The sequence below is a fragment of the Pongo pygmaeus genome, chromosome 1 (assembly GCF_028885625.2).
Source record: "Pongo pygmaeus isolate AG05252 chromosome 1, NHGRI_mPonPyg2-v2.0_pri, whole genome shotgun sequence".
Lineage (NCBI taxonomy): Eukaryota > Metazoa > Chordata > Mammalia > Primates > Hominidae > Pongo > Pongo pygmaeus.
Genome location: NC_072373.2, coordinates 135171934 through 135196460, shown reverse-complemented (window position 1 = coordinate 135196460; position 24527 = coordinate 135171934). Strand labels below are relative to the sequence as shown.

Below are 24527 nucleotides of genomic sequence, written 5' to 3'. Positions count from 1 at the left end.
AGCATGGCTCTCTCTGGAACAGGAAAGAGCAAGAAGAGTGTGTGTCTCTCACTGTGGGTCACATCATGGTCTTAATATTTTTAAGCAGTTACATGTTTTCAGTTTTTATGGGCAAGATCTTCCTTATATATTTTAAAAGGATTCTGTATCAGAGCTATCCAGGCCTGGAATTTTGTCAAAAGGTATACAATTACTCATACTAATAAATAATTCATTTTGTGTTATTTTAATTTCAGAATAAATTTGTGGTTACTAAATACTCATTCTCTCATATCTCAAAACACATGTTCAAGACCAGTAAGTATCCCATTTTCCTTACTCATACACACTCATGAACTAAGATTATGTTTGATACAGTGTTCTGCAGTCCACTGTTAGTTATGTGGAATGCCTTGTTTTTTCCCTTATCCTTAAGGTCTGGGTTGCATTTCTCTGTGTAAGCTGTGTCAAGTCATTTCTGAATGTACACAGACTAAATATAGGAAAACTTCTAAGCTAAACGTAATAATTACAGAACTAGTTAAATAAGTAATTACGGAACAATTACAAAAGGGCAAAAAATTAAATATGTGCAAATTTCTGCTACAATGTCTATGTAAAAACTGTAATCAAAAAGTTAAAAAAAAAAAAAAACACAAAACCAAAAAACCAAACCTGAAATCAAGTTTTCACTACATAAAATGCAACCAACTAGATACCAGAGGTGGTTGGTTTGGCTGTTACCTGAGGCCAGTTCAGTGAGGACTCGTTGACCTTCTTCACTGAGCCTGGCTGTAGCTTGTTTATAAGTCTGAAAAGAAAAATATGAGAGACATCTTATTTACTAGTCACACAAAAACAAGGATTGAAATATCAAGTTGCTCCCTTTAGCATCAGTAAGGGAAAGCATTAAAGATATCTGTAGAATATCAAGGTCTGACACCCTGGGCTGAGAAGGAGAGTTAAGAAAGAACGCCGTGGAAAGAACTGGAAGAGCAGAAACAGACTCTGGAGGGCTGTAACTCACTCGCAGAGGATGATGCCATCCTTTAAGCCCAGCTGGAAGTTGGTGCCAATGCTCATGCCTGTCACCTCTTCTATCCAATTGCGAAGATCTTCTTCTGCCTGATGATCATACTTGGAAGCAATCTGAAATACAAGTTAACTCACTTTAGAAGAATTTCACAAAAGCACCAGAAACTGCCGACTCACAACGCGCTCTGCTTTCACTAGCCATTAAGACCACAGCTATGAAGTGTAGTAAATGACACTCAATAGAGCTCACTGGCAAACTTAACCGTTACAACTTCAGTAACTAATAACAAATTTTTGGTGAAGACAGTGTCATACAAAATTTTGAACAGCACATGGAGAGACTGGGACTGACAAGGAGAGAACATCCATCAAGAGACATCAGATTTCATGATCCACAGGAAGTGACAAGGATTTAATGGTATGTTACAATATGGCACTCAAACTTTAAGGTTTAAGTCATTAATCACCCTTTTCCAAAAAAAGATGGGGAAAGGATTCTGACACATGCAGTTTTTTTACAGAGTATCTCACCTGGCCAATACATAACATTCCAATAGTTTTGTTGACTGGAAAGTCCTGGTATTTGCCTTCTATTCAGCCAAATACACACTACATACTAAACACACACACACACTTTCCTCAGTACTAATTATTGTACAGTATTTAAATTGTTTATGTAGTCTCTATCCTATTAGACTTCTTACAGGAAGGAAAAGCATCCAGTTCATTCAGATTCTTAGTATCTAGAATTGAACCTGACACCTAAACATCTGATAAAACTAAAAGAAAGTTTAACTTTTTACTTGCAGAATTCAAAAATAAAGGCCAACTTACCAGCACAAATGCTATGCTATTATACATGGTAAAACTACTAAACACAAGTTTTAAAAGATCCCTTTTAATAAGACCATAGACCTCAATTTAAAATAATTGAAAAAATAAAATTTAAACAAAATATTGTGAAAAAAATCACATGCCCAAGTTCTTAAGCTATCCCTTGTCCTGGAGTCCCCTTAAAGGGGCTGGTCAATCAGTGTTATGGAGAATACAGCTGAGGCAGGCGCAGTGGCTCACACGTGTAATCTCAGCACTTTGGGACAGAGCTGGGTGGATCTCTTGAGTCAGGAGTTCAAGACTAGCCTGCACAACATTGACAGACCTTGTCTCTACTAAAAATAACAAATTCAGCTAGGCTTGATGGTGCATACCTGTCATCCCAGTGACTTGGAAGGCTGAGGTAGGAAGATCACTTGAGCCCACGAGATTGAGGCTATAGTGAGCCATGATCACGCCACTGCACTCCAGCCTGGGCAGCAGAGTGAGACCCTGTCTCCTGCCCCACCGCCAAAAAAAAAAAAAAAAAAAGAAAAAACCCACACCTGGGAAGAAGGAAAGATCCAGTATCATTTGTCTTCTCATTCAGCACAGGTGAAAATGCCAAGTATACATAGGAAATGCCCAGGAGATAGAGATCATGAGCTTGGGAATCAATTACATCACTGGAAATCGAAATGAAGGTAGAAATGTCTGCTGTGTCCATAAGACATAGGGAGGTTTAATTATTGCAAGAAATGAAGTGGCATCTTGACATTTTAGTCACAAAGAGGTCCCACAAGTTCCAGTCTACACCACTCACGGAGGAACCAAGCACAACTGTGGGAAATGCCCTAGGTTCCTAGTGCCAGAGCATATAGGACTGTGGGCTGCATTCAGGTCCTTTCCGAGAGAGAGCCTGATCACCAGGATCAGTATAGACATTTACGAACCTGGCCAGCTTACCTGTAAGTCACCCAACAATGAAAACCAATGCTGAGTCTTAAAAAACACAGACTCAAAGTGTACACTTGATCACAGTTCCTTTTTGTGTCCATCAAAAGCCACAACAGCCTTTTAACTTCTCAAGGTAGGAAAAACATCCCGTTTCCCAGGTCAAGTAAGTGGAAATGTCTACATTCCAGGTCCCCCTCTTGAAGGCTCACCATGCACCTGAGCCTGAGCGATCCCCTGGCACATAATCAGACCACTCCTGGGCTGTTTTCAGGGCCTCTTTTCCCCTCCCCACCACGCCAAGGCATGAAGCTTCTGCTTTGACTGAGAGAGGGCAAATGATTTCACTAAATTACTGTGGCATTAGGGAGATGGCAGTTCTTGATCCTTTGCACCCTTTACCCAAGTTGGAGAAATGGCTCTACAGCTTTGACAGAATAATGGAAACTGTAGATTTACTTAACCAGAATTACAAAAGAAAATCCAATAAGTTTATATTTTCATATTAAGACAACTAACTGTGCAGTGTTTCATGGATCAAGTCTGGCCTGGAGGTTAGTTTATAAAAGACAGTCTTAAATACAATTTGTTTTCCAGGCTAGTCTCAAACTCCTGGTTTCACGCAATCCTCCCGCATCAGCCTCCCAAAGTGCTGAGATTACAGACATGAGCCACCACCCCCTGCCTCCATTACTCCTATTATAACTCAGATAAATATTCTTGGATAATATATCTCCTCCAATGCATCAAATAAACACATTTTTATGGCACTTTTAGAAAATAAAACAAAAATTGGCAGACACTTTTTTTTAAAATATTTTTTTTGAGATGAGTCTTGCTCTGTCGCCCAGGCTGGAGTGCAGTGGCGTGAACTCAGCTCACTGCAACCTCCACCTCCCGAGTTCAAGCAATTCTCCTGCCTTGGCCTCCCGAGTAGCTAGAATTACAGTCACACACCACCAGGCCAGGCTAATTTTCATGTTTCTGGCAGAGACGGGGTTTTACCATGTTGGCCAGGCTGTTCTTAAACTCCTGACCTCAGGTGATCCGTCTGCCTCGGCCTCCCAAAGTGCTGAGATTAAAGGCGTGAGCCACTGCGTCCAGCCGATAGACACGTTTAAGTCTTGACTATATTTTCACAGTGGGGTCTTGTTCTGGGTGCCTAGAAAAATAAATTCTCGCTATATAAACTGGAGGTGGTGGTATGAAAGGGGATAGGCAAAGAAGAAAAGGAGAAAAGAGTACTCCTCAAGCATTAACTATGGAAAGCAAATTCTAATTGTAAGGTGATTTTTTTCCCCCAAAAGTGACGGCGTTCTCAACTAGGAGATACATTTTGATCAATCTGAAGAAAAACATAATATGCTAGGGTGAGAGGAGTTCTGCCTTGGCGCCATGCCTGGCTCCATCTATCTTTGCTATGGGCCTGGGTTAGCTCCTCTAACTTCTCTCGATCCAAGAGGAAGCCTCAACTGGATGACTGCACTAGGTCCGTTCCTACTCTCAGCTGTCTACACAATTTGGTCAAATAATAAAGAACTGAAGAAGTATTTTCTCTTGTTTCTTCAAATGTAGAGAAAAATTATGTTAGAGTAGTTTGGGATATTTCACAGGATGGTGATGGTAATTCTCATACCAAATGACATCAATTAATATTTAAGCAGAAAAACATTAAAAGCATATTTATGTGTCTTTTGTTCAAAATGTGTCCAACAGATTTCGTGCCATGCCCCAAACCACGAAATTACTACAGACCTAAGTTGAAATATCCTAGTAGATCCCAGTAAGAAGTTTTCATCTTCTCTGTTGACAGTTCTTGTCAAGAAAGTGATGAGATAGAAAAATCAAGCACTGGAGTCAGATGGACCTCAGTTCAAATCCTGGCTCTACCAATGAGTGGTTGTGGGGGGGAGCTCTGGACAGGTGATGCTGTCCTTGAGACTTACCATATGACCACGTGCACAGAAGAAATTCTGAAGTACATGCATGCAAAACTTAAAGCCCCATATGATCAATTAAAAATTAAGACTAGGAATGCAGCCACATCAAATAACTGTTGGTTTGGGCTAAGGGTTTCCTTTAAGTAAAGAAGCAACAGGATTCTCCTATCCAAATACTTCGAATATTTTTCTAGTAAGTGAGCTTTATGCAGTCAGGCCAGCTAAACAGCATTATCTTTTAAAATCAAGGAACTGAGAGCAATTTTAAAAAGTAATCTTTGGCCAATAAAAATGATTTACTATTTTCATCTAAAAAGCTTTAATTTCTCAACATCTGGCAGAAAAACGCTGACATTTTCTTTCTCTCAACAAAAGAAAGTTAGCTTTAAATAACTGCTTAAACTTACCTCATTAATACTTCATGGAAATTTCACTCTAATTTACTTAAAAATTACTCTTCCTGGCAGGGCGCGGTGGCTCACGCCTACGTAATCCCAGCATTTTGGGAGGCCAAGGCGGGTGGATCATGAGGTCAGGAGATCGAGACCATCCTGGCTAACACGGTGAAACCCCGTCTCTGCTAAAAATACAAAAAATTAGCCGGGTGTGGTGGCAGGAGCCTGTAGTCCCAGCTACTCGGGAGGCTGAGGCAGGAGAATGGCATGAACCCGGGAGGCAGGGCTTACAGTGAGCTGAGATCGTGCCACTGCACTGCAGCCTGGGCAACAGAGCAAGACTCCATCTCAAAAATAAAAAATAAAAATAAAATAAAAATTACTCTCCCAAGTTGTTGATAAACATCCTTTTCTTTATTCTTCTTCAAGATTTATTTTCTTGGCCTTCCCAAGATGCTTTCACAGACTTTCTGCCTGGCTCTTTCAAATCCACAGCAGCCCCTCTTTTTATATGCCCACCCTTCCTTTCTTAAACATGCACAAATTCTCCAAGCAGTGCCTGACAGCCTTCTTTGCGTCAAGGCGCACGTGCAAATGATCCAGAGACCGAGGAGAATACTGTCTAGGCACACCTGCTGGAGGCTCCTCCCCGAAACCCTCCAACATCCCTCTTGCCAGATACAATCAACATGTGAAGAAAATGAAGACCAAGAAAAAAGCCTCCCAGGCCATCAGATACAGCTGATCCTCCTCCCTACATTCAGCGCTTGGCCTGCTCCACTCTCGCTCCTCCGACAACTTCACCCGCTTCTCTTCATTTTCCTATGCCTGGGTCCAGGGCTCATCCTGTCGTGGTCGTGGTGGCAGCTTCAGCGCTTAGAGCTTCCCTCGGCTCTCTCCTCAGGACAGCTAAGAGCACCAGTGTGGAGTCACCCTTCAGTTCCAATGCAGATCAGTCCTTTCTTGTTTCATGACCTTTCTTTAGCCCTCATTTTCTTTTGTAATTCTAAAATAACAATTGGTTTTTTGTTGTTGTTTGTTTGTTTTTTTGAGACGGAGTCTCGCTCTGTCACCCAGGCTGGAGTGCCATGGCACGATCTCGGCTCACTGCAACCTCCACCTCCCGGGTTCAAGCGACTCTCCTGCCTCAACCTCCTGAGTAGTTGGGATTACAGGTGCCCACCACCACATCCAGCTAATTTTTGTAGTTTTAGTAGAGATGGGGTTTTGCCATGTTGGTCAGGCTGGTCTTGAACTCCTGACTTCAGGTGATCCGCCCACCTCAGCCTCCCAAAGTGCTGGGATTACAGGCGTGAGCCACCGCGCCCAGCCAATTCCAAAATAATAATTGTTTTAAAAAAAATTAGGCTGGGCCAGGCATGGTCGCTCACGCCTGTAATCCTGCAACTTTGGGAGGCTGAGGCAGGAGGACCCCTTGAGTCCAGGAGTTCGAGACCAGCCAGGGCAATATAGGGAGCCCCGTCTCTATTAAAAAAAAAAAAAAAAATAGGCCAGGTGGGTGGCTCATGCCTGTAATCCTAGCACTTTGGGAGGCCAAGGCAGGAGGACTGCTTGAAGCCAGGAGTTCCAGGATGCAGTGACTGATGATCATGTCACTGCACTACAGCCTGGGTGGCAAAGTGAGACTCTGTCTTTACAACAAAAATAAATAACTAAATGACATACAAGTATGTAGCACATGCATTCTCAACAGGGCGGGTAGTGTCCCAAAGAGGTGAAAAGTGTTTCTTGTGGTAGATGGTGAAAAAAATCTTAGACAATACAAAAACTTAGGACCCTCCAAAGCTCAACCCTACCCAACAAAATCTTACTCCTTTGTACTAAATCTAGCAGGGGATAGGAGGTAACTAGGAACAATGTCTAAAACAACTCTTGGAGAAAGTGATCATGAAAACAAGGTTAAGAAACACTGAGATACACTAAAATGTACAAGTCTCTCTCCCGCAAATCACACTCCATTCCCAGAGGGAAGTGCCTATCCTTCAGCCAATTATTCTTCCAGCCCACAGGCACACATATCACATATCACTATTAATCATATGTCCAAGAGCTCTGGACTAAGACCGCCTTCAGAAACACAACCCCGAGGGCCTATGTGTCCTAACAGTGAAGGCAGACATTAGAGCAGATACAAGCCTACCAGCTGCTGGGAAACAGCCATGCCCCTCCCTGGCTCTGAGATTTGAGAAGCTTCCCCCTCAGAACCCTCAGAAAGGGAGAAAGAGTAAAGGGAGACCTAGCTTCAAAAAGCACCTCCACAGCTGACCCAAAAGCTCGATTCCTGCGCTGTTGAATGGTACTTCTCCATGTATGCCGAGAGCATTCAGCTCAAGTGCAATTTGAAAAAAAGATGGGGGCACACCTGCCATGAGGGAGAGTGATGATATTCATGTACAAGAACTGTCTGATGCCCCCATTACACCCAGGACATTCCAGAATCTACTGAAGAATGAAGACTGTTTTTCACATGCATTCCTTCTCACAATGTGTTCTCATCACAGAGCTTGTTCAAACCTGGAAGCAGCCAATTCCAGGTTATTGTCCCCAGTGATTACAACAGTCTCCCTAATTTCAGTTGTGGCTCCCTGTTTTGAGCCACCAGGATAATCCTGCATTACTCCAAACTCTCTAAGTAAACTCGTATTCAACATTAGCTTCTGTTTTTCAAGTGTTCCCTGTGTTCCTTAGATTCTTCTTTCATCTTCTTTCTCCATTAATCCTTCTTTCTGTCCTTCCTCTAAATGGCTAGTTCATACCAGGCACAGTTCAAAGGCAAAGTCCCTGTCCTAAAAGCTTACATTCTAGCAGAAAGAGACAAATATTAAATACGGCATGTTAAAGAGTTCACAAAAATATATATAAAATAGGGTGTTTAAAATAGAGAACAATGGGGGCTACCACGGTCCCAAAATAGGAACCAAATAGATTTCCATCTCAAGTATCAAGATTCCTCCTCTCCTTCCTTCTCACTATCACTTGCCATTCTTGGTATCTCATGCAAGGACAATGAACAGGCTTCAACATTTTCATCTACCCTGTCTCTCCACAATTAATCCTATAAACATTTACCGAAGATCACATGCTTTCAAGTCAAACTTCAAAACCCTGTGTTCCCAATTCCAGTGTGACCTTGGCAAGTAACTGAACCCAAGTCACCCCATTTCTTGTGGGTAGACTCCTTCCTTCCAGGGCCACTGTGAGGATGAAGCCTGTTCAACAGGAATGGAACCTACTGCAATATCTGACACACATCAGCATGCACACCCTCCAATTTTATCAGCTCGAGGTACAAAGCATTCTATTAACCAAACCCCACTGCAACTTGTTCAATCCATTGTTTGCAATAGCAAAGAAAACCCCACTGCAGACAGGCTCACCTGGGATGCCAGCCTTCACCACTGTCCACTCCCTTTACCACTCTTCTTGAGGCTGGTTCCTGCCTGTCTTTGCTAAAGCTCATCTGTCTGCTTAGAATGTGTTTGCATCCCAAATTCTTATTCTTTTTCAGATTGTTGCTGACAAAAAGGATAAAGGAACTATCTTACAAAATCAGGCATGTATCTTATGGGGGATAGAAGTGCGAATTCTAGAGAAAAACATCTTACATTTGGGACAGTGATGTCAAGGTAGAATGAATGCTTTTCTTGAGGTCACCACAGAATCTAAGACTCATTCCATGGCATGAACGTGCTAAAGATTTGATGCGGAGGAACTAGACATTTGAAAGCTGTGGAAAATCATGCTCGCCTCAGGTAAACAGGAGTAAAGTCCAGGAGCATTTTAAAGCCAGGTCCTCCTCTCAGAGGTACAACTGTATCTTCAGATCAAGGTATCAGCATATGGCACCAATCAGCACAAATTTTTTCCCTCCAAATGTCTATAATCAGGTAAATACAAAAACATTATGACTCAATATACAAATATTGTGAGACTGACAAGAAATTAAACCTTCAAAAACTACTAGGACGGGTGCAGCGGCTCACACCAGCAATTTGGGAGGCCAACGCTGGAGGATCACTTGAGTCCTCTGAGACTAGCCTGGGCAACATAGTGAGACCCTGTCTCTACAAGAACCACAAAAATTAGCTGGGCATGATGGCACATACCTGTGGTTCCAGCAACCTGGGAGGCAGAGGTGGGAGGATCACTTGAGCCTGGGAGGTCAAGGCTGCAGTGAGCTGAGATCGTGCTACTACACTCCAGCCTGAGTAATAGAGGGAGACCCTGTCACAAAAAAATACAAATAAGCCAGGCAGAGTGGCTCACGCCTGTAATCCCAGCACTTTGGGAGGCCAAGGCAGATGGATCACCTGAGGTCAGGAGTTGGAGATCAACCTGGCTAACAAGGTGAAACCCCATTTCTACTACAAAAAATTAGCTGGGCGTGGTGGCACACATCTGTAGTGCCTGTAATCCCAGCTACTGAGGCAGGAGAATCGCTTGAGCCTGGGAGGTGGAGGTTGCAGTGAGCCAAGATCATGCCATTGCACTCCAGCTTGGGCAACAAGAGTGAAACTCCATCTCAAAAAAAAAAAAAAAACAAATTTATATATATATATAATTAAAGAGGAGCTGGTCCAGTGCCTAAAGCAAAGAGTATAACAAACGGTAGAAAGATGCAGCGCAAACAGAATGTCAATTTTGTCTTCTCAGTCTAGAAAATGACCTTTAGACTGCAAAGCTTAGAACACGTATAGTTTAAAGTGGATTTTTGAAAGTTCAAATCTAAACAAGGAGGGAACAAGTATAGACACTGGATTCCCAGAAGAATCTAGACTCAGAAATAACAAGTAACAAAGAAGTGCATATCAAGCAGCTCACCGTGAGAGAAGCCTTGGCAAACGGTAGTAACAAGAACCTAGAGAGAAGCCTGCTCCCACTCCATCCCCACCCAGGGGGCAAGGATCTATTACTGGCTGAAGAGCCTGGCAGGAGCCCTCCTAGAGTGGACTCTTGGGGAGAGAGTGTGCAAGCACTTAGGGGGGAAGGGCAGCCATCATCAAGGCTGCATGGACACACAAGGCGTGTCCAAGAACACCTGCCCACGTCCCCTCCATGAGGGGAAAACAGGCTCTTGTTCATCTTAGTACCCCTCATGCCCATGCCTGATACATAGTGGGCACTCAATCCATGATTTTCACCCACTGACAGGATTACCAGCCTAGGGAAATGCCTCAGATTTAAAGATCTATCTTGTTTCGGAAAGGCATCTGCATTTGAATGTCACTACCTTTTATGGGCGTCACATCTCCTTGATCTGCCAATCTGGTAATCTTAGATGGCCCACTAGGGGATATAATTGTGTTACTTTCTGATAAAAGTTCCTTATGTCTAGGGCACTCCTGAAGTCCAGTTTAGTAACCCTAGAAGGAGGGTACAGTCAGAAGGAACACCATGCCCACTGTGCTGATTATGTCATGGCAGAAGAAACTCGTGGTGATGTGTACCTCAATGTTTGGATTTAGATGTGTTCTCTTCTGTTTTGGTCATTAATGACTTGGAAACTACTTGGCATACTTATTAAGGAAACTGGGAATCAGAAGGATCTTTCTTACATTAATACACAGTTTATTCAAAATATATGTAAAATCCTGGCCCAAAGTTTTAGAACTAGTAATGCTTACTCAGTGAGTTGAGTAAGTTAAAAAGCCAACACTATCTTGGTCTGCACAGTTATACAATTCTTTATAAAATACTATTGCTTATTTGTTTAAATCAAAACAGCCCCATGAGGTAACCAAGGAAAGCATTATTTATAAGAAACAGGTGCGCACGGAGTTCAGGTGAGCCATAAAACCTCCCAGAGTGATCATCACCATACTTTATAGACAGGAAAAGTCTATTTGACAAAGCAAGGATTAGAATCCTTCTTCTACACAGAGTTTCCTCGTCTACCTGGCCAAGTGATTCTGCTGGTTAAAACAGAAGGAGCTAAAGCTTTGTAATCAAAGGAAGTCAGTTAACAATCCCAGTGTACTCTGGTAGGTTAAACCATATCTGTGGCAATACTATGATCAATTCTGATTGATGCATTCTGAAAGGGGACACTGATAAGCTGACATCAGTTTCTAGAAGGAGTAAACTAGGTGGTGAAAGGATTTAAAAAACCATATATAGCCTATTACGAGAAACTGGCTAGCCAGGAGTGGCTACATATGACCTGGAAGTTTAGGACAGGCAGGTTAGCTCCCATCTAAATATTCAGATGGAAGTCATATAGAAGAGGGAGTTGATTTATTCTGAGTGACACACAGAGGACAGACCAGGGAAATATATGGAGAAATTCCCGAGAGATGGACTAGAAGCAAACAGGCATGGAAAAATACCATGTTTTGAGTGCCAATGAAGCACAAGCAGGAAGAGATGACCTCCAAGAAAGCTTGTTGGAGAACATTCTCTCACTGGGAAGGAGGCCAGCCGAGTCTTGAATTTTAGAGATCTGTAGAGATTTTGCTGAAAGGGGATCTTAGCTGAAGCCTCACAGGTAAAAAGAGATGAAAATAGAGATGTTCCTCAAGTTTTTGTTTTCTTTGTCTCACCACTAGAATATTTAAGAGTCTAACAAACTCATTCCCGCATTTGTAGGTATCAGCTCTTTGCCACTCTCCAGATTGTCAAGCACTGTCTCTTCAGCAGGACCTCTAGGTGCCTCCAAAATAACTCTTGAGTCAGGAGCATGGGTAACACTGAAGAGCTGTCATTTATCTTTCCATAACGACAAGGCACATGACATGTTTGCAACTTTTCTGCAGTTTCAGAATGTACACTCACTCCTCATCAACTCTTCAGCAAGCCCGCTCCACAGGACGAGCCTCACAGTCTACTGTGACTCAAGGAAGGCATGAAATCCACCTCAACGTCATTGTCCCAAAAGTTCGCTGTATTGTTCTGAGAAGGAACTGGTCTCAACCAGCCTGCGGAACCCTTATCTCACAGATCACTGACCACACTCATCCTCATGCTCCCATCTGCCAACCCCAAAACTGAGTCAAAACACCACACAGCTCCTTTACTGAGGGTTATTATTGGGACAAGGCATGAAAGCGGGCCAAGGAGAAATGGGATCTCAGCCCTTTGGGTCAGCCTTAGTAAATCTGGAACTCCTCTTGCAGTCTAGATCCAGGTCTAGATCTCAGATTGCAAATGCTTTTTTGCTTACTACAATGGCGTCTGTCCATTGGAGAAAGGTGGCTTTACACAACCAGCTACGAACAGAGAGGAAACCTAATTTTAAACATGGGATAGATGCTGATGGAATCTTACAGATATGTTAACTGTGCAAAACAGCACCATTTTTTCCCCAATGAAAATGAGAAAACATGACATTTCCATTAAAAAGTAGGATAGAATTTCCCATTTTCTCTTTTTTTTTGAGACAGTCTTGCTCTGTCACCCAGGCTGGAGTGCAGTGGCATGATCATAGTTCACTGAAGCCTCAACCTCCAAGGCTCAAGCGATCCTCCCACCTCAGCCTCCCAAGTAGCTAGGACTACAGGCATGTGCCACCACAGCTACCTTTTTAAAAATGTTTTGTAGAGATGGGGTCTCCCTATGTTGCCCAGGCTGGTCCCATTTCCTCCTTTTAAAAATATTCATACTGTGCCTTATGAAATAGCATACAAAGGTATTTTGTACTTTTTGAGACCCTAAGTAAAAAGCCATTAGGTTCATTTTGCTTTTAATGAGGATGTGTGAAAAAAAGATGAAGTCAGAGGCAAGGCTCAAACACCTGCATGCCACCAAGTCCTACACAAATGCCACCCAAAGATAGGCTGGACGCAAACTGAAGTCCAAGCTTCTTAAACACCAAGACAAAGAGGGACATAATCAACTACAAGATTCAGAGTTCCTCTAAAAGAAAGTCAGCCGGAACATGGTTTCCCCTTTCCAGTCCTGAAGTCTGCAAGGATCTTATGATGAAGTCACATGGGACCCTCTACATCGACAGTAAAGGTGAACTCCATATTTTACATAATTTTAATGCAATCTGAGAGCATGGATGAGGGAGAAAATAAGTTCCCCTGAAAGCATTACATCTTCCATCAGAGTGCTACACCCCGACACAAAGGTCTCTTGGAGATAATACAGTAAAGGCTTGCTACAGACAACCAGGCTCTAACAAAATAAACCCAACTTCCCATCCCTTCCAAATCAAGGGCCAATGGAAAGAGGAGAGTGAACCAGTGCCCAAGCTCCAAAGGGGCAGCCCAATCAGCAGTGCACTCACAGGGAGGGCTTAGCCTGGGCCATCTCTTCCTATTCCTGCTCTCTTCCCCATCGGACATCAGTGGCTCCAGCATAATAAGGTCAGGAGCAAAATGACACCCCTATTTCAGATGAAAAGAGGACTTCTCCACATCAGTGCTGCGTTTTCATGGTCCTCTTCCCTTCCCCTTCCCAGCTGGGCCCCTTTATTCCCACTGACCCTCCTGCCCTTCTGCTTTGCCCCCACCCACCATCTGTTTTGGGCTGTTGCCTTTACTTGGTCCATCAATGGGCACAGGCTACCCCCGTCTTCCCCGAAATGGCAAATTTTTAATTGAACCTGCTGCCAGCCTCATACACCGTCCTGTTTGTCATTTATTTCATGCCAAGCCTGCCCATTTCCTCACTTAGTACTCTCTCCTAACCCCTGGAAATTTGCTCTACTGACGATCTCTCTAAAGGTCACCAGTGCAGCCTGGGCAACACGGTAAAACCCTGTCTCTACAAAAAATACAAAAAATTAGCCAGGCATGGTGGTGCATGCCTGTAGTCCCAGCTACTCGGGAGGCTGAGGCAGGAGGATTGCTTGAGCCCAGGAGGTCAAGGCTGCAGTGAGCCAAGATCACGCCATTGCACTCCAGCCTGGGGGGAAACAGGGGAGGGGGGTTGCAGGGAGTGGGGAACAGAGGAAGATCATGTCTCAAACAAAAAAGGTCATCAGTGACTTCTCAGTAGCCAAATCTAGTGGCCTGTCTCCAGTCATCCTCTAGGCCTCTCTGTAGCACCTAGTATTTTCCAGGAGGGCCCTCTAAGCTCTCCTCCTCCAGCTTCTTGTTAAAGGACTTTATCCTGGGATTTCTTGCTCTGGTCTGCCCTCTCCGGACTCAGTACCCTCTCGTCTTGAAAGATGTCAATTCTCCCTGAGCTCTGGCCTCAGATTAAAATGGTTAGGAGCAAGGGCTCTGGAAACTGAATGGTTGAATTAGAAGCGCATTTCCACCATGCACCAAGTTTCCTCTGCTTCAGTTTTCTTCCCTGCCAACCGGAGATCATTAACAGCACTTACATCAGAAGGTTACTAGGAAGAATCAATGAGTTAATTCACATAAGTTGTAAGAACTCAATGAATGTCAACACTTATCCTTCCATCTATGCTTTGCTGGCCATTCCAATCAAGACACTGGAAAGATTTCTTCCTTTGAATTCAATATATCATTAAAAACCACTTACTTGATGTGATTTGATAGCCATTTTGATAAGATATCATTTTAAAGCTACCTAAAGCTTCCTGGGTTTGTTTTTGAGACGGAATTTCGCTCTTGTTGCACAGGCTGGATTGCAATGGCGCGATCTTGGCTCACCACAGCCTCTGCCTCCCAGGTTCAAGTGATTCTCCTGCCTCAGTCTCCTGAGGAGCTGGGATTACAGGCCTGCACCAACATGCCTGGCTAATTTTGTGTTTTTAGTAGAGATGGGTTTTCTCCATGTTGGTCAGGCTCGTCTCGAACTCCCGACCTCAGGTGATCCGCCCACCTCAGCCTCCCAAAAGTGTTAGGATTACAGGCATAAGCCACCGTGCCTGGCCAAGCTTCCTGTTTAAAAAACTATTATCAAATAATTTGTGAAAGAGATGCCCTTATCCCATCCCACTGCCAACTCCCACCTGAGTCTGCTGGGGATGAGGGATGGAGTAGGGATTACAGATGTCAGTGACTCATGACTTGGTAATAAAGAAACTAAAGCAAGTTACTTTTTTCTTTTTTTAACATCAAAAGATCCTCCTCCTTTTTCTTACCATTGGTAGGAACTCATTTTTTTGGAGAGCAATTTGAAAATACCTAAATACATTTAAATGTTAGGTCAAAAGTTACACACTTTTCTACACAAATACTTTTAAAGGAAATATCTACCAGTAGGGAAGCAGTGAATAATCAGTGGAAATCCATACAACAGACTATAATTCAGTTTCCAAAATGGTTGAACAATATTCAAAGCAGTACAAGCACCTAGAGTAGGAGTAAGGTATACAGGATACTTTCGCTTATTTACTTTTCTATTTTGGAACTGTTTGCATACAGACAAGTGGTTTTCATAAGCAAGGAAGATGGCACCCTGAGGTAGATGTACTGTCTTCATGCAGAGATGACTTGTCCAAAGGTTGTGGGCTCAGCAGGGATTGGGACCCAGATATGACTCCAAGTCTAAGTCTTTTCCATCATTGGATGCTCCCCTATCCCTACTCCACAACCAAGCTGAGAGACAGGAACTCTCTGTACTATACACAGTCTTAGCACAGGCAACTATGCTATCTGCCTGAAGATGCTTAGACTCTGGCTTAACATAAAGTCCTTTTAACTCATGGAGACATGACAATATATCCAAATGTACCCACCACCAATATCATCGTATCAGACTAATGCACATGAATATATTGCCCAGTTGTAGAAAGGACTAATTGGGCCGGGCACAGTGGCTCATGTCTGTAATCCCAACACTTTGGGAGGCCAAGGCAGACAGATCACCTGAGGTCAGAAGTTCGAGACCAGCCTGGCCAACGTAGTGAAACCCCATCTGTACTAAAAATACAAAAAATTAGCCAGGCATGGTGGCACAGGCCTGTAGTCCCAGCTATTCAGGAGGCTGAGGCAGGAGAATCACTCGAACCCGAGAGGCAGAGGTTACAATGAGCCGAGATCACACCACGGTACTCCAGCCTGGGCGACAAAGTGAGACTGTCTCAAAAAAAAAAAAAAAAAAAAAAAAAAGTCGGCAGGGGGTGGGAGGAATTGATTTAAACAAGCCCATAGGAATCCTTAGTTCCAAAGTGCGTTGCCAGCATGGTTCAAAAGTTCATAATAAGGCCGGGCGCGGTGGCTCACACCTGTAATCCCAACACTTTGGGAAGCTGAGACAAGTGGATCACTTAAGGTCAGGAGTTCAAGACCAGCCTGGCCAACATGGTAAAACCCCATCTCTACTAAAAATACAAAAATTAGCCGGACATGGTGGTGCGTGACTGTAATCCCAGCTTCTCAGGAGGCTGAGGCATGAGAATTGCTTGAACCCAGGAGGTAGAAGTTGCAGTGAGCCGAGATCGTGCCACTGTACTCCAGCCCAGGTGACAGAGCAAGACTGTCTCAAAAAAAAAAAAAAAAAAAAAAAAAGTTCATAAGATTTGGCAGAGCTGTTTCAGACTAAAAACACGTTAACTCTCCCGCTGGCCCATATGAAGACTAACCTCCTGCCACATGCATGTTTTTGAAGGTGATGTAAGACCAGCTGCAGGAAAGGGTGCACTAAAGAAGAAAAAGAAGCAGGGGAAAGCTCAGAGAGGAAGAAACCTTGAAATGAAAATCTGGCTGGCAAAGACTGCGTCTGTGTGTGTGTAAGCGGGGAGAGGTGGGGATGGGGTTTTTTAAAAATACAACATCCAATTCTTTGAAGAAAGATAAGGAGAATCCAGAAACAAATGCACGCCAGTATTCAGAGCAGAGAATGGGACCATTCAGGGGAAGGCATCTAGCCATAGGTGGACTCTAAAGAGCAGCCCTAGGGTTCCAGCTTAGCTGCTAAGGGCCAAGGACCACAGCAAGCTCACAAGATGATGCCTAATGTACGTATAATTTCTACACTCAATTAGAAGCATAATATGATTGCTGTTGCTATTTTTGCATTCAAAGTGGAATCACATGTTTGAATTAACCAACAGCAGGACAGAGACTTGCTACACATGGTATTGATTGTTTTCTCTCCTATTTCCTCCCACAAGAAACAAAAGGAGACCGGGAAATGTGCACTAATGAAGCACACACTATCCATTCGTACAGCCTGGGTAACATTAAGGGTGAGAAGCTGCAGATAATGGAGAAAGATCAGTGTCCAAACATTTGGGAGTGGAGGCAGGAAGAAGCAATGAAGCCATAGCCCGCCCAGTGTGGCCACTCCACAGCTAGAGTTCCCTGGAAAATTATCCAGGAGAGGGGAAATAACCATAAATGCTTAGGTTACAACTGACCCAGAAGAGTCCTTCGAAGCACAAAAGGCCTCCTCTTTTCTCTGCATTCATGCCTCCAATTCCCTGGCCTTCCCACTGCAGACACAGCACCTAACAGTCATGCCCACACCCTGAAGTTTCCTGGTCCCTCCCTACCTTGTGGGGGAAAACTAAGAATTAGTCTTCTCCACTCAAGGACTTGCTTCACACAGGTCTAGGTAGAAACTTCATAAGAACACATAAACTCAAAACCTCCAGATTCAAGCAAACCAAATTCAAACACTTGAAGGAAAATATGTTAACCAGCCAGCTGTGGAGAAATACAAGCCCTATCTGAAACCAAGAAAGGAAAGATACATCTTATTTAAAAGGAATCAACCTGTTAGAAAAAGCAGAATACAACCATGCCCAGTAAGCAAGACCTCTAGCTGTACAGAGAAGTCCTCAGCCCCAAGGGCAATGTGGACAGAATGGTGGAGATCTACAGACCTGGTGCTTTCACTGTGGAAATGCCTCACAGGCTGCCTGGTGGTGGAGTCCTGGATAAGGACTCTGGGGCAGATCACATTCCTGACACAGAAATGAAACACAGTAGTACTGCTTGATGTCATGGTCCCCTATCCACCAGAAATCTCAGGCAGATACAAACAGATTCGTGAATGAATATTAAAGTTCTAGACATAATATCAACATCCAGAAGAGAAAAGCAGCTCAGAACACAAGACTGAGCCTAATTAGCAGAGAACCAGTCAGCAAAATGAAACCATGGCTGAAATTTATATAATGTGGGCTTTTGATTCCAGGCATTATTCTACACACTTTACATGGATTATCTATCTGATTTCTCCCAACAACCCTATAAAGATGAGTGTTATGATATCCTCATTTTACATACAAGACAGGCAGGTTAAGTCACTTGCCAAAGTTCACAGTAAGATGCAGAACCAGGTATCCAACCCAGTTCCCACAGTCCATGTTCTTAACCACTAAGCTCTACTATCCCTCTGACAAGAACCTTGTATGACAGGTATGGGGAAGTCTTCAAGTTCAAAAGGGTTCACATGGCCATAGGTTTTTGTAAAACTTAAAAGATATTTATATATTTTTCATAATGAGGACCCCCAAATTGTATAAACTTCGTCCCCACAAACAACCTGGATCTACCTATGAGTTCCAAGAATCCTTAACAAAAATCTGAGGGTACAAGTACACATGAATAACAGTTAAGAGCCCATTTGGGCTATAAAATAAGTTCAGAGTTAAGGAGAGCCAGCACACATGGTATATGCTACAGGAGGGTAATGCCTAGATTTAAATGGAACTTGCCAACAAATTCTAAGGACAAGCTTTCTCCAACCACCACCTAGTTTCACTGAGAAAGAAAATGCAGGGCTGGGCACAGTTGCTCACACCTGTAATCCCAGCTCTTTGGGAGGCCAAGGCAGGTGTATCACTTGAGGTCAGGAGTTTGAGACCAGCCTGGCCAACATGGTGAAACCCCAACTCTACTAAGAACACAAAAATTAGTCAGATGTGGTGGCAGGTGCCTGTAATTCCAGCTACTCGGGAGGCTAAGCCAGGAGAATTGCTTGAACCTGGGAGGTGGAGGTTGCAGTGAGCCGAGAGCGCACAACCTCACTCCAGCCTGGGCAACAGAGGGAGACTCCATCTCAAAAAAATAAAAAAGAGAGAGAAGAAAATGCATTTCCTCACTCTCCTGAATACAATGGTAATGATGGGTGAAAAACCAAAACCATCCAATTGTGCTTACTTTTTTATGCCGCAGAGCAGATTCATTATGGCTTTAAGGATACACTGTTAAAGAGGGAAAGGAGGCAGGAAACACTAACCCTCATGTCCCAACCCGGAAGAGAAACAGGCATAGGGAAAAAAAAAAAAAAGCCTATACCTCTGTTGATGGTAGTATTAGCAATGTCATCATTGTCAAGATTGTTTCTGAAATCTAAAAGAGTGGCTAGAGACAGAACAATTTCCACAAATGTTTGACTGTAAAAAATCAATGAGCTTGATAATAATCCTCATTAAAACTCCAGAGTAAATAAGGCTGAGAATTTTAAAGAGGAAGCATGGTACCTCTTGTCACTTCAGCAAAGTGTATCTTATTTATCTGTTTTGGTCAAGACAGGAAAACAAAAACTAAAGCAGACCAACAGCAACGGCTGGTTCCTACCAGGAGCAAAGTCCCTGGCCTGGCTGAATGGCCCCTTCTCCAGCAGTATTCAGGAAAATGCAGGCACTGGACAAATCCTTGCAGAGGACACCTCTACCATTCCTAACTTGGAAGTCTAAGAAAGAGCCCAGTCAAAATATCTATCTTAAGAAATAATCCCAAAATCAGCAGCAAAGATGAAAATTTTCAATATAATATTAACTATTTAACTACTTAAGAAAAACAAGGCTAGGAATGGTGGCTCACACCTGTAATCCCAGTGCTTTAACAGGCCAAGGCAGTAGGATCACTTGAGGCCAGAAGTTCAAGACCAACCTGGGCAACATAGCGAGATCAAAAAATAAAATATTTTTTAGAATATTTTCTTTTTAACCACACCCTTCAAAATCACCACACTTGCACTATAGAATTATCTTATTTAGACTACAGAGTTAATTTCTAACTTCTTATGTCTAGAGATAGCAAAATCTATTCCCGATGAATAAATTAAATCAACAAATATTCAAATATTTATTGAGCATATGCTATGTGCTAAACTATATTGTAAAATATCAATCTTGAGACACACCGTGAATAAGAGAGCTTTATCTCTGGTGGGAAGAGACAGATAATAAGCCAACAAAAAAAGATTTTAATTAAAAACCAATTTCTGAACTTTCAAGTTTAAAAAGAAAAAAGCTAAGCCCACCAACACATTTTTACCAAGATTCTGGTGCTCTACCAGCAAGACAAGGCAAACCACCTTCGGGTATAATTTATAGCTGGGTCATCCTGAGTTACTCTGATCAGAAGTACCCTCAGAGCAGCTGTGCGTCTAAAGCGCACCCGGCAAACAGGCTGGGAGGACTTCACAGACACTGGTCCTATCTAATTATTACTATATGATTGTTTAACTTCAACAACCAAAGATTTTGGTAATAAGCCTTTCAAGATGGTTTTTAGTTGTTGAGAAATACCATTTTGTAACCAAGAAGATCCTGTGGGAAGCTGCTTTGCTCAAATCAGACATTCCAAGGGGGCAGAAGACTGGAAGAATGTGCATTCCAATTCCATGCTTCTTAATATTCCAGTTAGCCTCTTCCTAAAAAAACATACTGAGGTAAGATTATTTCAGCTCCCCATTCGTCAATTTATTTTTTCCACTTTCCCTGAGACCTGTAAGAAAGGTTCCTGCGGCATTTGCTCCAAGCCTGATGAAGACACGCTTCACTGCGTCCTCTTTTCCCGTCCAACTTTACAGGAAACTACCCCAACTCCAACATTTTGCCAGGAAATGCTGTGCTTCCCTTGAGTACCTGTTACATTTTTTCATGGTTTATGAGGCACAGAGTTGTTTCACTTTTCATTTTGGTTCCCAAGATGCATTCAAGGGCCTGGTTCAACCTGTAGAATACCTGTAGGGCCCATTATTTTATGAGTGTTTCCATCCTCCACCAAACCATCCCTACTAGTGCCCGCATTTTCCCTGGCCCTTTTACTCTCTGATGGTTTTTGTAAACTGCAAGTTATTGATCATTTGGTGTCACTTTTTTCTTTGTTATTAAAGAAATTTTGTTCGTATTCCAGACTGAAAGACTGGAATTCTTAGGCTTTTTTTTTAGGCTGTTTTCACACATCTTCTTGCCTATTAAAAAAAGTAACCTTGTGTGTTCTGCCATGTATTATCATCTTACCAATCAAATGTCTTAAAGATTTTTCCCTGAAATTTTACTGATTAAAGTATTTAAAATCAGAGACTTCCTCAATTCATTGATGAACTGCTTTTACAGCTAGCATATTATATAACAAGACCAAAAGGTATTAATACAAACCAAATACTTAAAGAGGCAGGGACATACAAATCTTAGAAATATAATACCAAAAACTAATTTTCTGTTACTAAGAGTTAATAGCTACAATACAGTCACTGAGTACTGGGTATAAGCCAGACCCAGACACATCTCCACAACATGGTGTTTGGGGGTGGCAACTATTGTTTTCCCCCATTCTACAGAACAGAAACTAGGAGAGAGATGTCAAGTAGCTTGCCCAGCATCACAGAAGGCAGGAATTGGCAGAACGGGGACTAGAACTCACATATGCTAGACTCCCAGGTCCACTCCACACTGTCTCCCCAGGATGTTTCTACACTTCTTTGTTAAATGAGATTTGGGGGTAGATGGGGAGAATCTAGCATGCAAGCAATGTATCAATTATGCAATAAAGAAAAAGCAGGAAGGAATTAAAAGGTGTCAAACCACACAATGTCACTTTTGCACATACCCACCTTTCACCTGGGAGTCCTGAGGCCTCAGTCAAAATGCAGCATCTCATACAAAGGCCTAGCAAACATGGCTATTTGATTCCCAGGCCCAGAACAGATCAGAAACAGTATCACATAAATAATCACAATGTCAAGAAGTGACATGTGGGTAGCAAAAATGGGGGGAAGCGCTGGGCGCCATGGCTCAAGCCTGTCCCAGCATTTTGGAAGGCCAAGGCAGGGGGAATTATCTGAGGTCAGGTCAGGAGTTGGAGACCAGCCTGGCCAACACGGCAAAACCCTGTCTCTACTAAATAATACAAACATCAGCCGGGCGTGTGGCAGGCGCCTGTAATCCCAGCTACTCGGGGAGGGGGGGGGGGGGGGGGGGGTGCTGAGGCAGGAGAATCGCTTGAACCCGGGAGGCAAAGGTTGCAGTGAGCTGAGATCCCGCCACTGCACTCCAGCCTGGGCGATAGAGCAAGACTGTCTCAAAAAAAAAAAAAAAAAAAAAGAAAAAAAAATGGGGGGAAGGCGACAGACAGCAGAGTCTTGTGTAGAACATCCCTAAGTACTTCACTCAACTAAGACATCGCTTTTAGAGTTAAAATTCTTAGAACAGTCCAACTTCTGTGACCTTGGGCAAATCTTTCCGAGCTTCAGTGTACTGATCTGTAAACGATGTTGGATAATCCCAGCAATCCTCCTCACCTTACAGGACTGCTCTGCTGTCAAGATCAAAAGACTTCCTATGAAAGAATACTGTCTGAAAGGACTACAAAAATGAAACGGGTTATTAAAAAATGGGTTTGGTGCTTAAAGGGATAAATCCACAGCCTTCATAACTAACTTTCCAAAGGTTCTAAAAACTGAGGTTTTACTGTTTTTAAACATTTACAATAATTACAGCGACCTAGCCTGTGTATGCATTTCCTTGGATCTGCTCAGTATTAAGCAGGAAAAGGGCAAAAGCTGCTACATTAGTCAGCAAAAAATAAATTAGCATGGATATTATTAACATCCAAGTAAAGTAAGTCACTTGAAGGGCTGCCAACGTTATCAGTACCTCATTTACAATGCAAAAGGTAGTAGAGACTCAACTGCTGCCAGCCAAGAATCACTGGGGGGAATTACAATGAATGTGCACAACCAGGCCAAAGTATCACATCACGTCCAACATTTTGGACATGCCCATTCCTCTGAAAAGTTTCCTAAAGTTCGGTTTGTAAATCCTGGAAGGAAGGAAACAGTAACTTGTTACAAACTTTTCAGTTGGTGAGGTTTGCACTCAATCACACACAAACCACTCACCTTTCTGCTCTCTAAAAAAATTGTTAGCAAACTGTTGTCTAACACGGGCAACAAGTTTGAAAAGGTAAAGGACCTAAATATTTCAACTTCAGATACGCAGACTAAAATCAACTCCTTGCTTCAAAGACAGTATGATGTGCAGACTAACAGCGGGAGACAAGAGCCACAACTCTCCCTTGGGGTTTGACAACGGTGCGCTTCATTACCTCTTTACATAATTCGCTTCACACCGCCTACCCCCCGCAGCCCCGGGATGTTCCAGCTCTGACAATGCCAGTGCCTTCCACCAGCGGTCGGACGGTGCGGTGGCAATCCTGACATGCCTGGGCTCCCGGGACGTTAATGGGAATTAAACCACAGCAGCCCTCCTTTGTGGCGCTTTGGCCAGAACAGCAGAAAGGAGACAATGAGCGTTCTGTGCGCAGTTCCGCGCCGATTGGCTGGTCTCTCCCCCCAGAAACCCCTGATGTCATGGGCTTGGAATGCAGGGAGGGAGGAAGGAAGGAGAGGATTTGGGGAGGGGGACGCCTCTCATCTCTTTCCCAGGCCAAAAGCCTAAAGATAAACCTAACGCATTCTTGGGCTCAGTGGCAAAGCTGAGCGTCACCAAATCCCAACCACTCCAAACTATAAGCCGCCTCAGCAAACAAGCCTCAAACAAAAGCAACCCACAAAAATACTCCTTTATGTCGTGAAAGTCTAATGTACTTCAAACTTCTCAATGTTTCATAAAAAGTCTCAAGCCTAAGCAGATATCACTCGCACAGTGGCGCGCTCAGGCTTTGTCTCCATTTCCCGCAAAAGCAACAGCAGAAGCAGCGGCGGCAGCAGCAGAAGCAGCAGCAGCAATCTGCCTCCAAATGCCTCCCAGGCACCGAGATCGGAGACTGTGATGGGTCCCGGACCGGCTTCCGTTCCTCGGGGCCCGTGGGGTCGGCGGGACACTAGGCGGTCTCTCTACCCGTGGGGAGGCGCGGGGTCCGCCAGCACCCGGGGCCCGGGCAGATGGTGGGGGCTACGGCAGCGGCTCGCCGGGTCCCTGGCCGCGCGGACGGGCTCCGCCTAAGGGCGAGTGGCCACGCAGAAGCGCCCCCTTCCCGGAGGGCGCGTCCTGCAGTCACCAAACGGCCCCTGAGACCCCCGCAGCCGGAAAGGCCGGCGCCGCGGGACTCCAGGCGCCCGGGAACCCACCGCCAGCCACTAGTCCTGTCCCACGGCGCGGGAACAAAGCCAGGCTGGTGCCCGGGAGCCGGCCCCGCAAGCCCGGGGACGGGACGCGACCAGGACAGGCAGAGACGCTCGCGCCGCCTCGACGTCCCCTCTCCAGGAAAACGGTGAGCCACAGCGCGAGGGGCGAACGAAGCACGGCCCAGCGCCAGGCCAGCCCAAGGGTGCCCCCGGGCGCGCCTTGCACCCCTCGTCCCGGGGGCCCCCGCGCCCGCCCGAG

At 44.0% G+C, this 24527-nt stretch overlaps 1 protein-coding gene and 1 long non-coding RNA gene across 2 annotated transcripts in view; both read right to left on the bottom strand.

Annotated features, from left to right (window-relative positions):
- CNN3 (calponin 3) overlaps positions 1-24527 on the bottom strand; it is a 30440-nt gene that overhangs the window by 5462 nt on the left and 451 nt on the right. Inside the window, exons 2-3 of the mRNA XM_054488990.2 lie at positions 1007-1128; positions 724-790 (exon numbers count right to left, since the gene is read on the bottom strand). Of these exons, the coding sequence (XP_054344965.1) occupies positions 724-790; positions 1007-1128 (189 nt within the window). The remainder of the gene's footprint in view (positions 1-723; positions 791-1006; positions 1129-24527) is intronic.
- LOC134738307 (uncharacterized) lies at positions 16114-24524 on the bottom strand. Its single transcript, XR_010123985.1, has 3 exons — positions 23287-24524; positions 20484-20608; positions 16114-19842 (listed from the first exon to the last, which is right to left on the bottom strand). It is a non-coding gene; the product is annotated as an uncharacterized LOC134738307 (long non-coding RNA).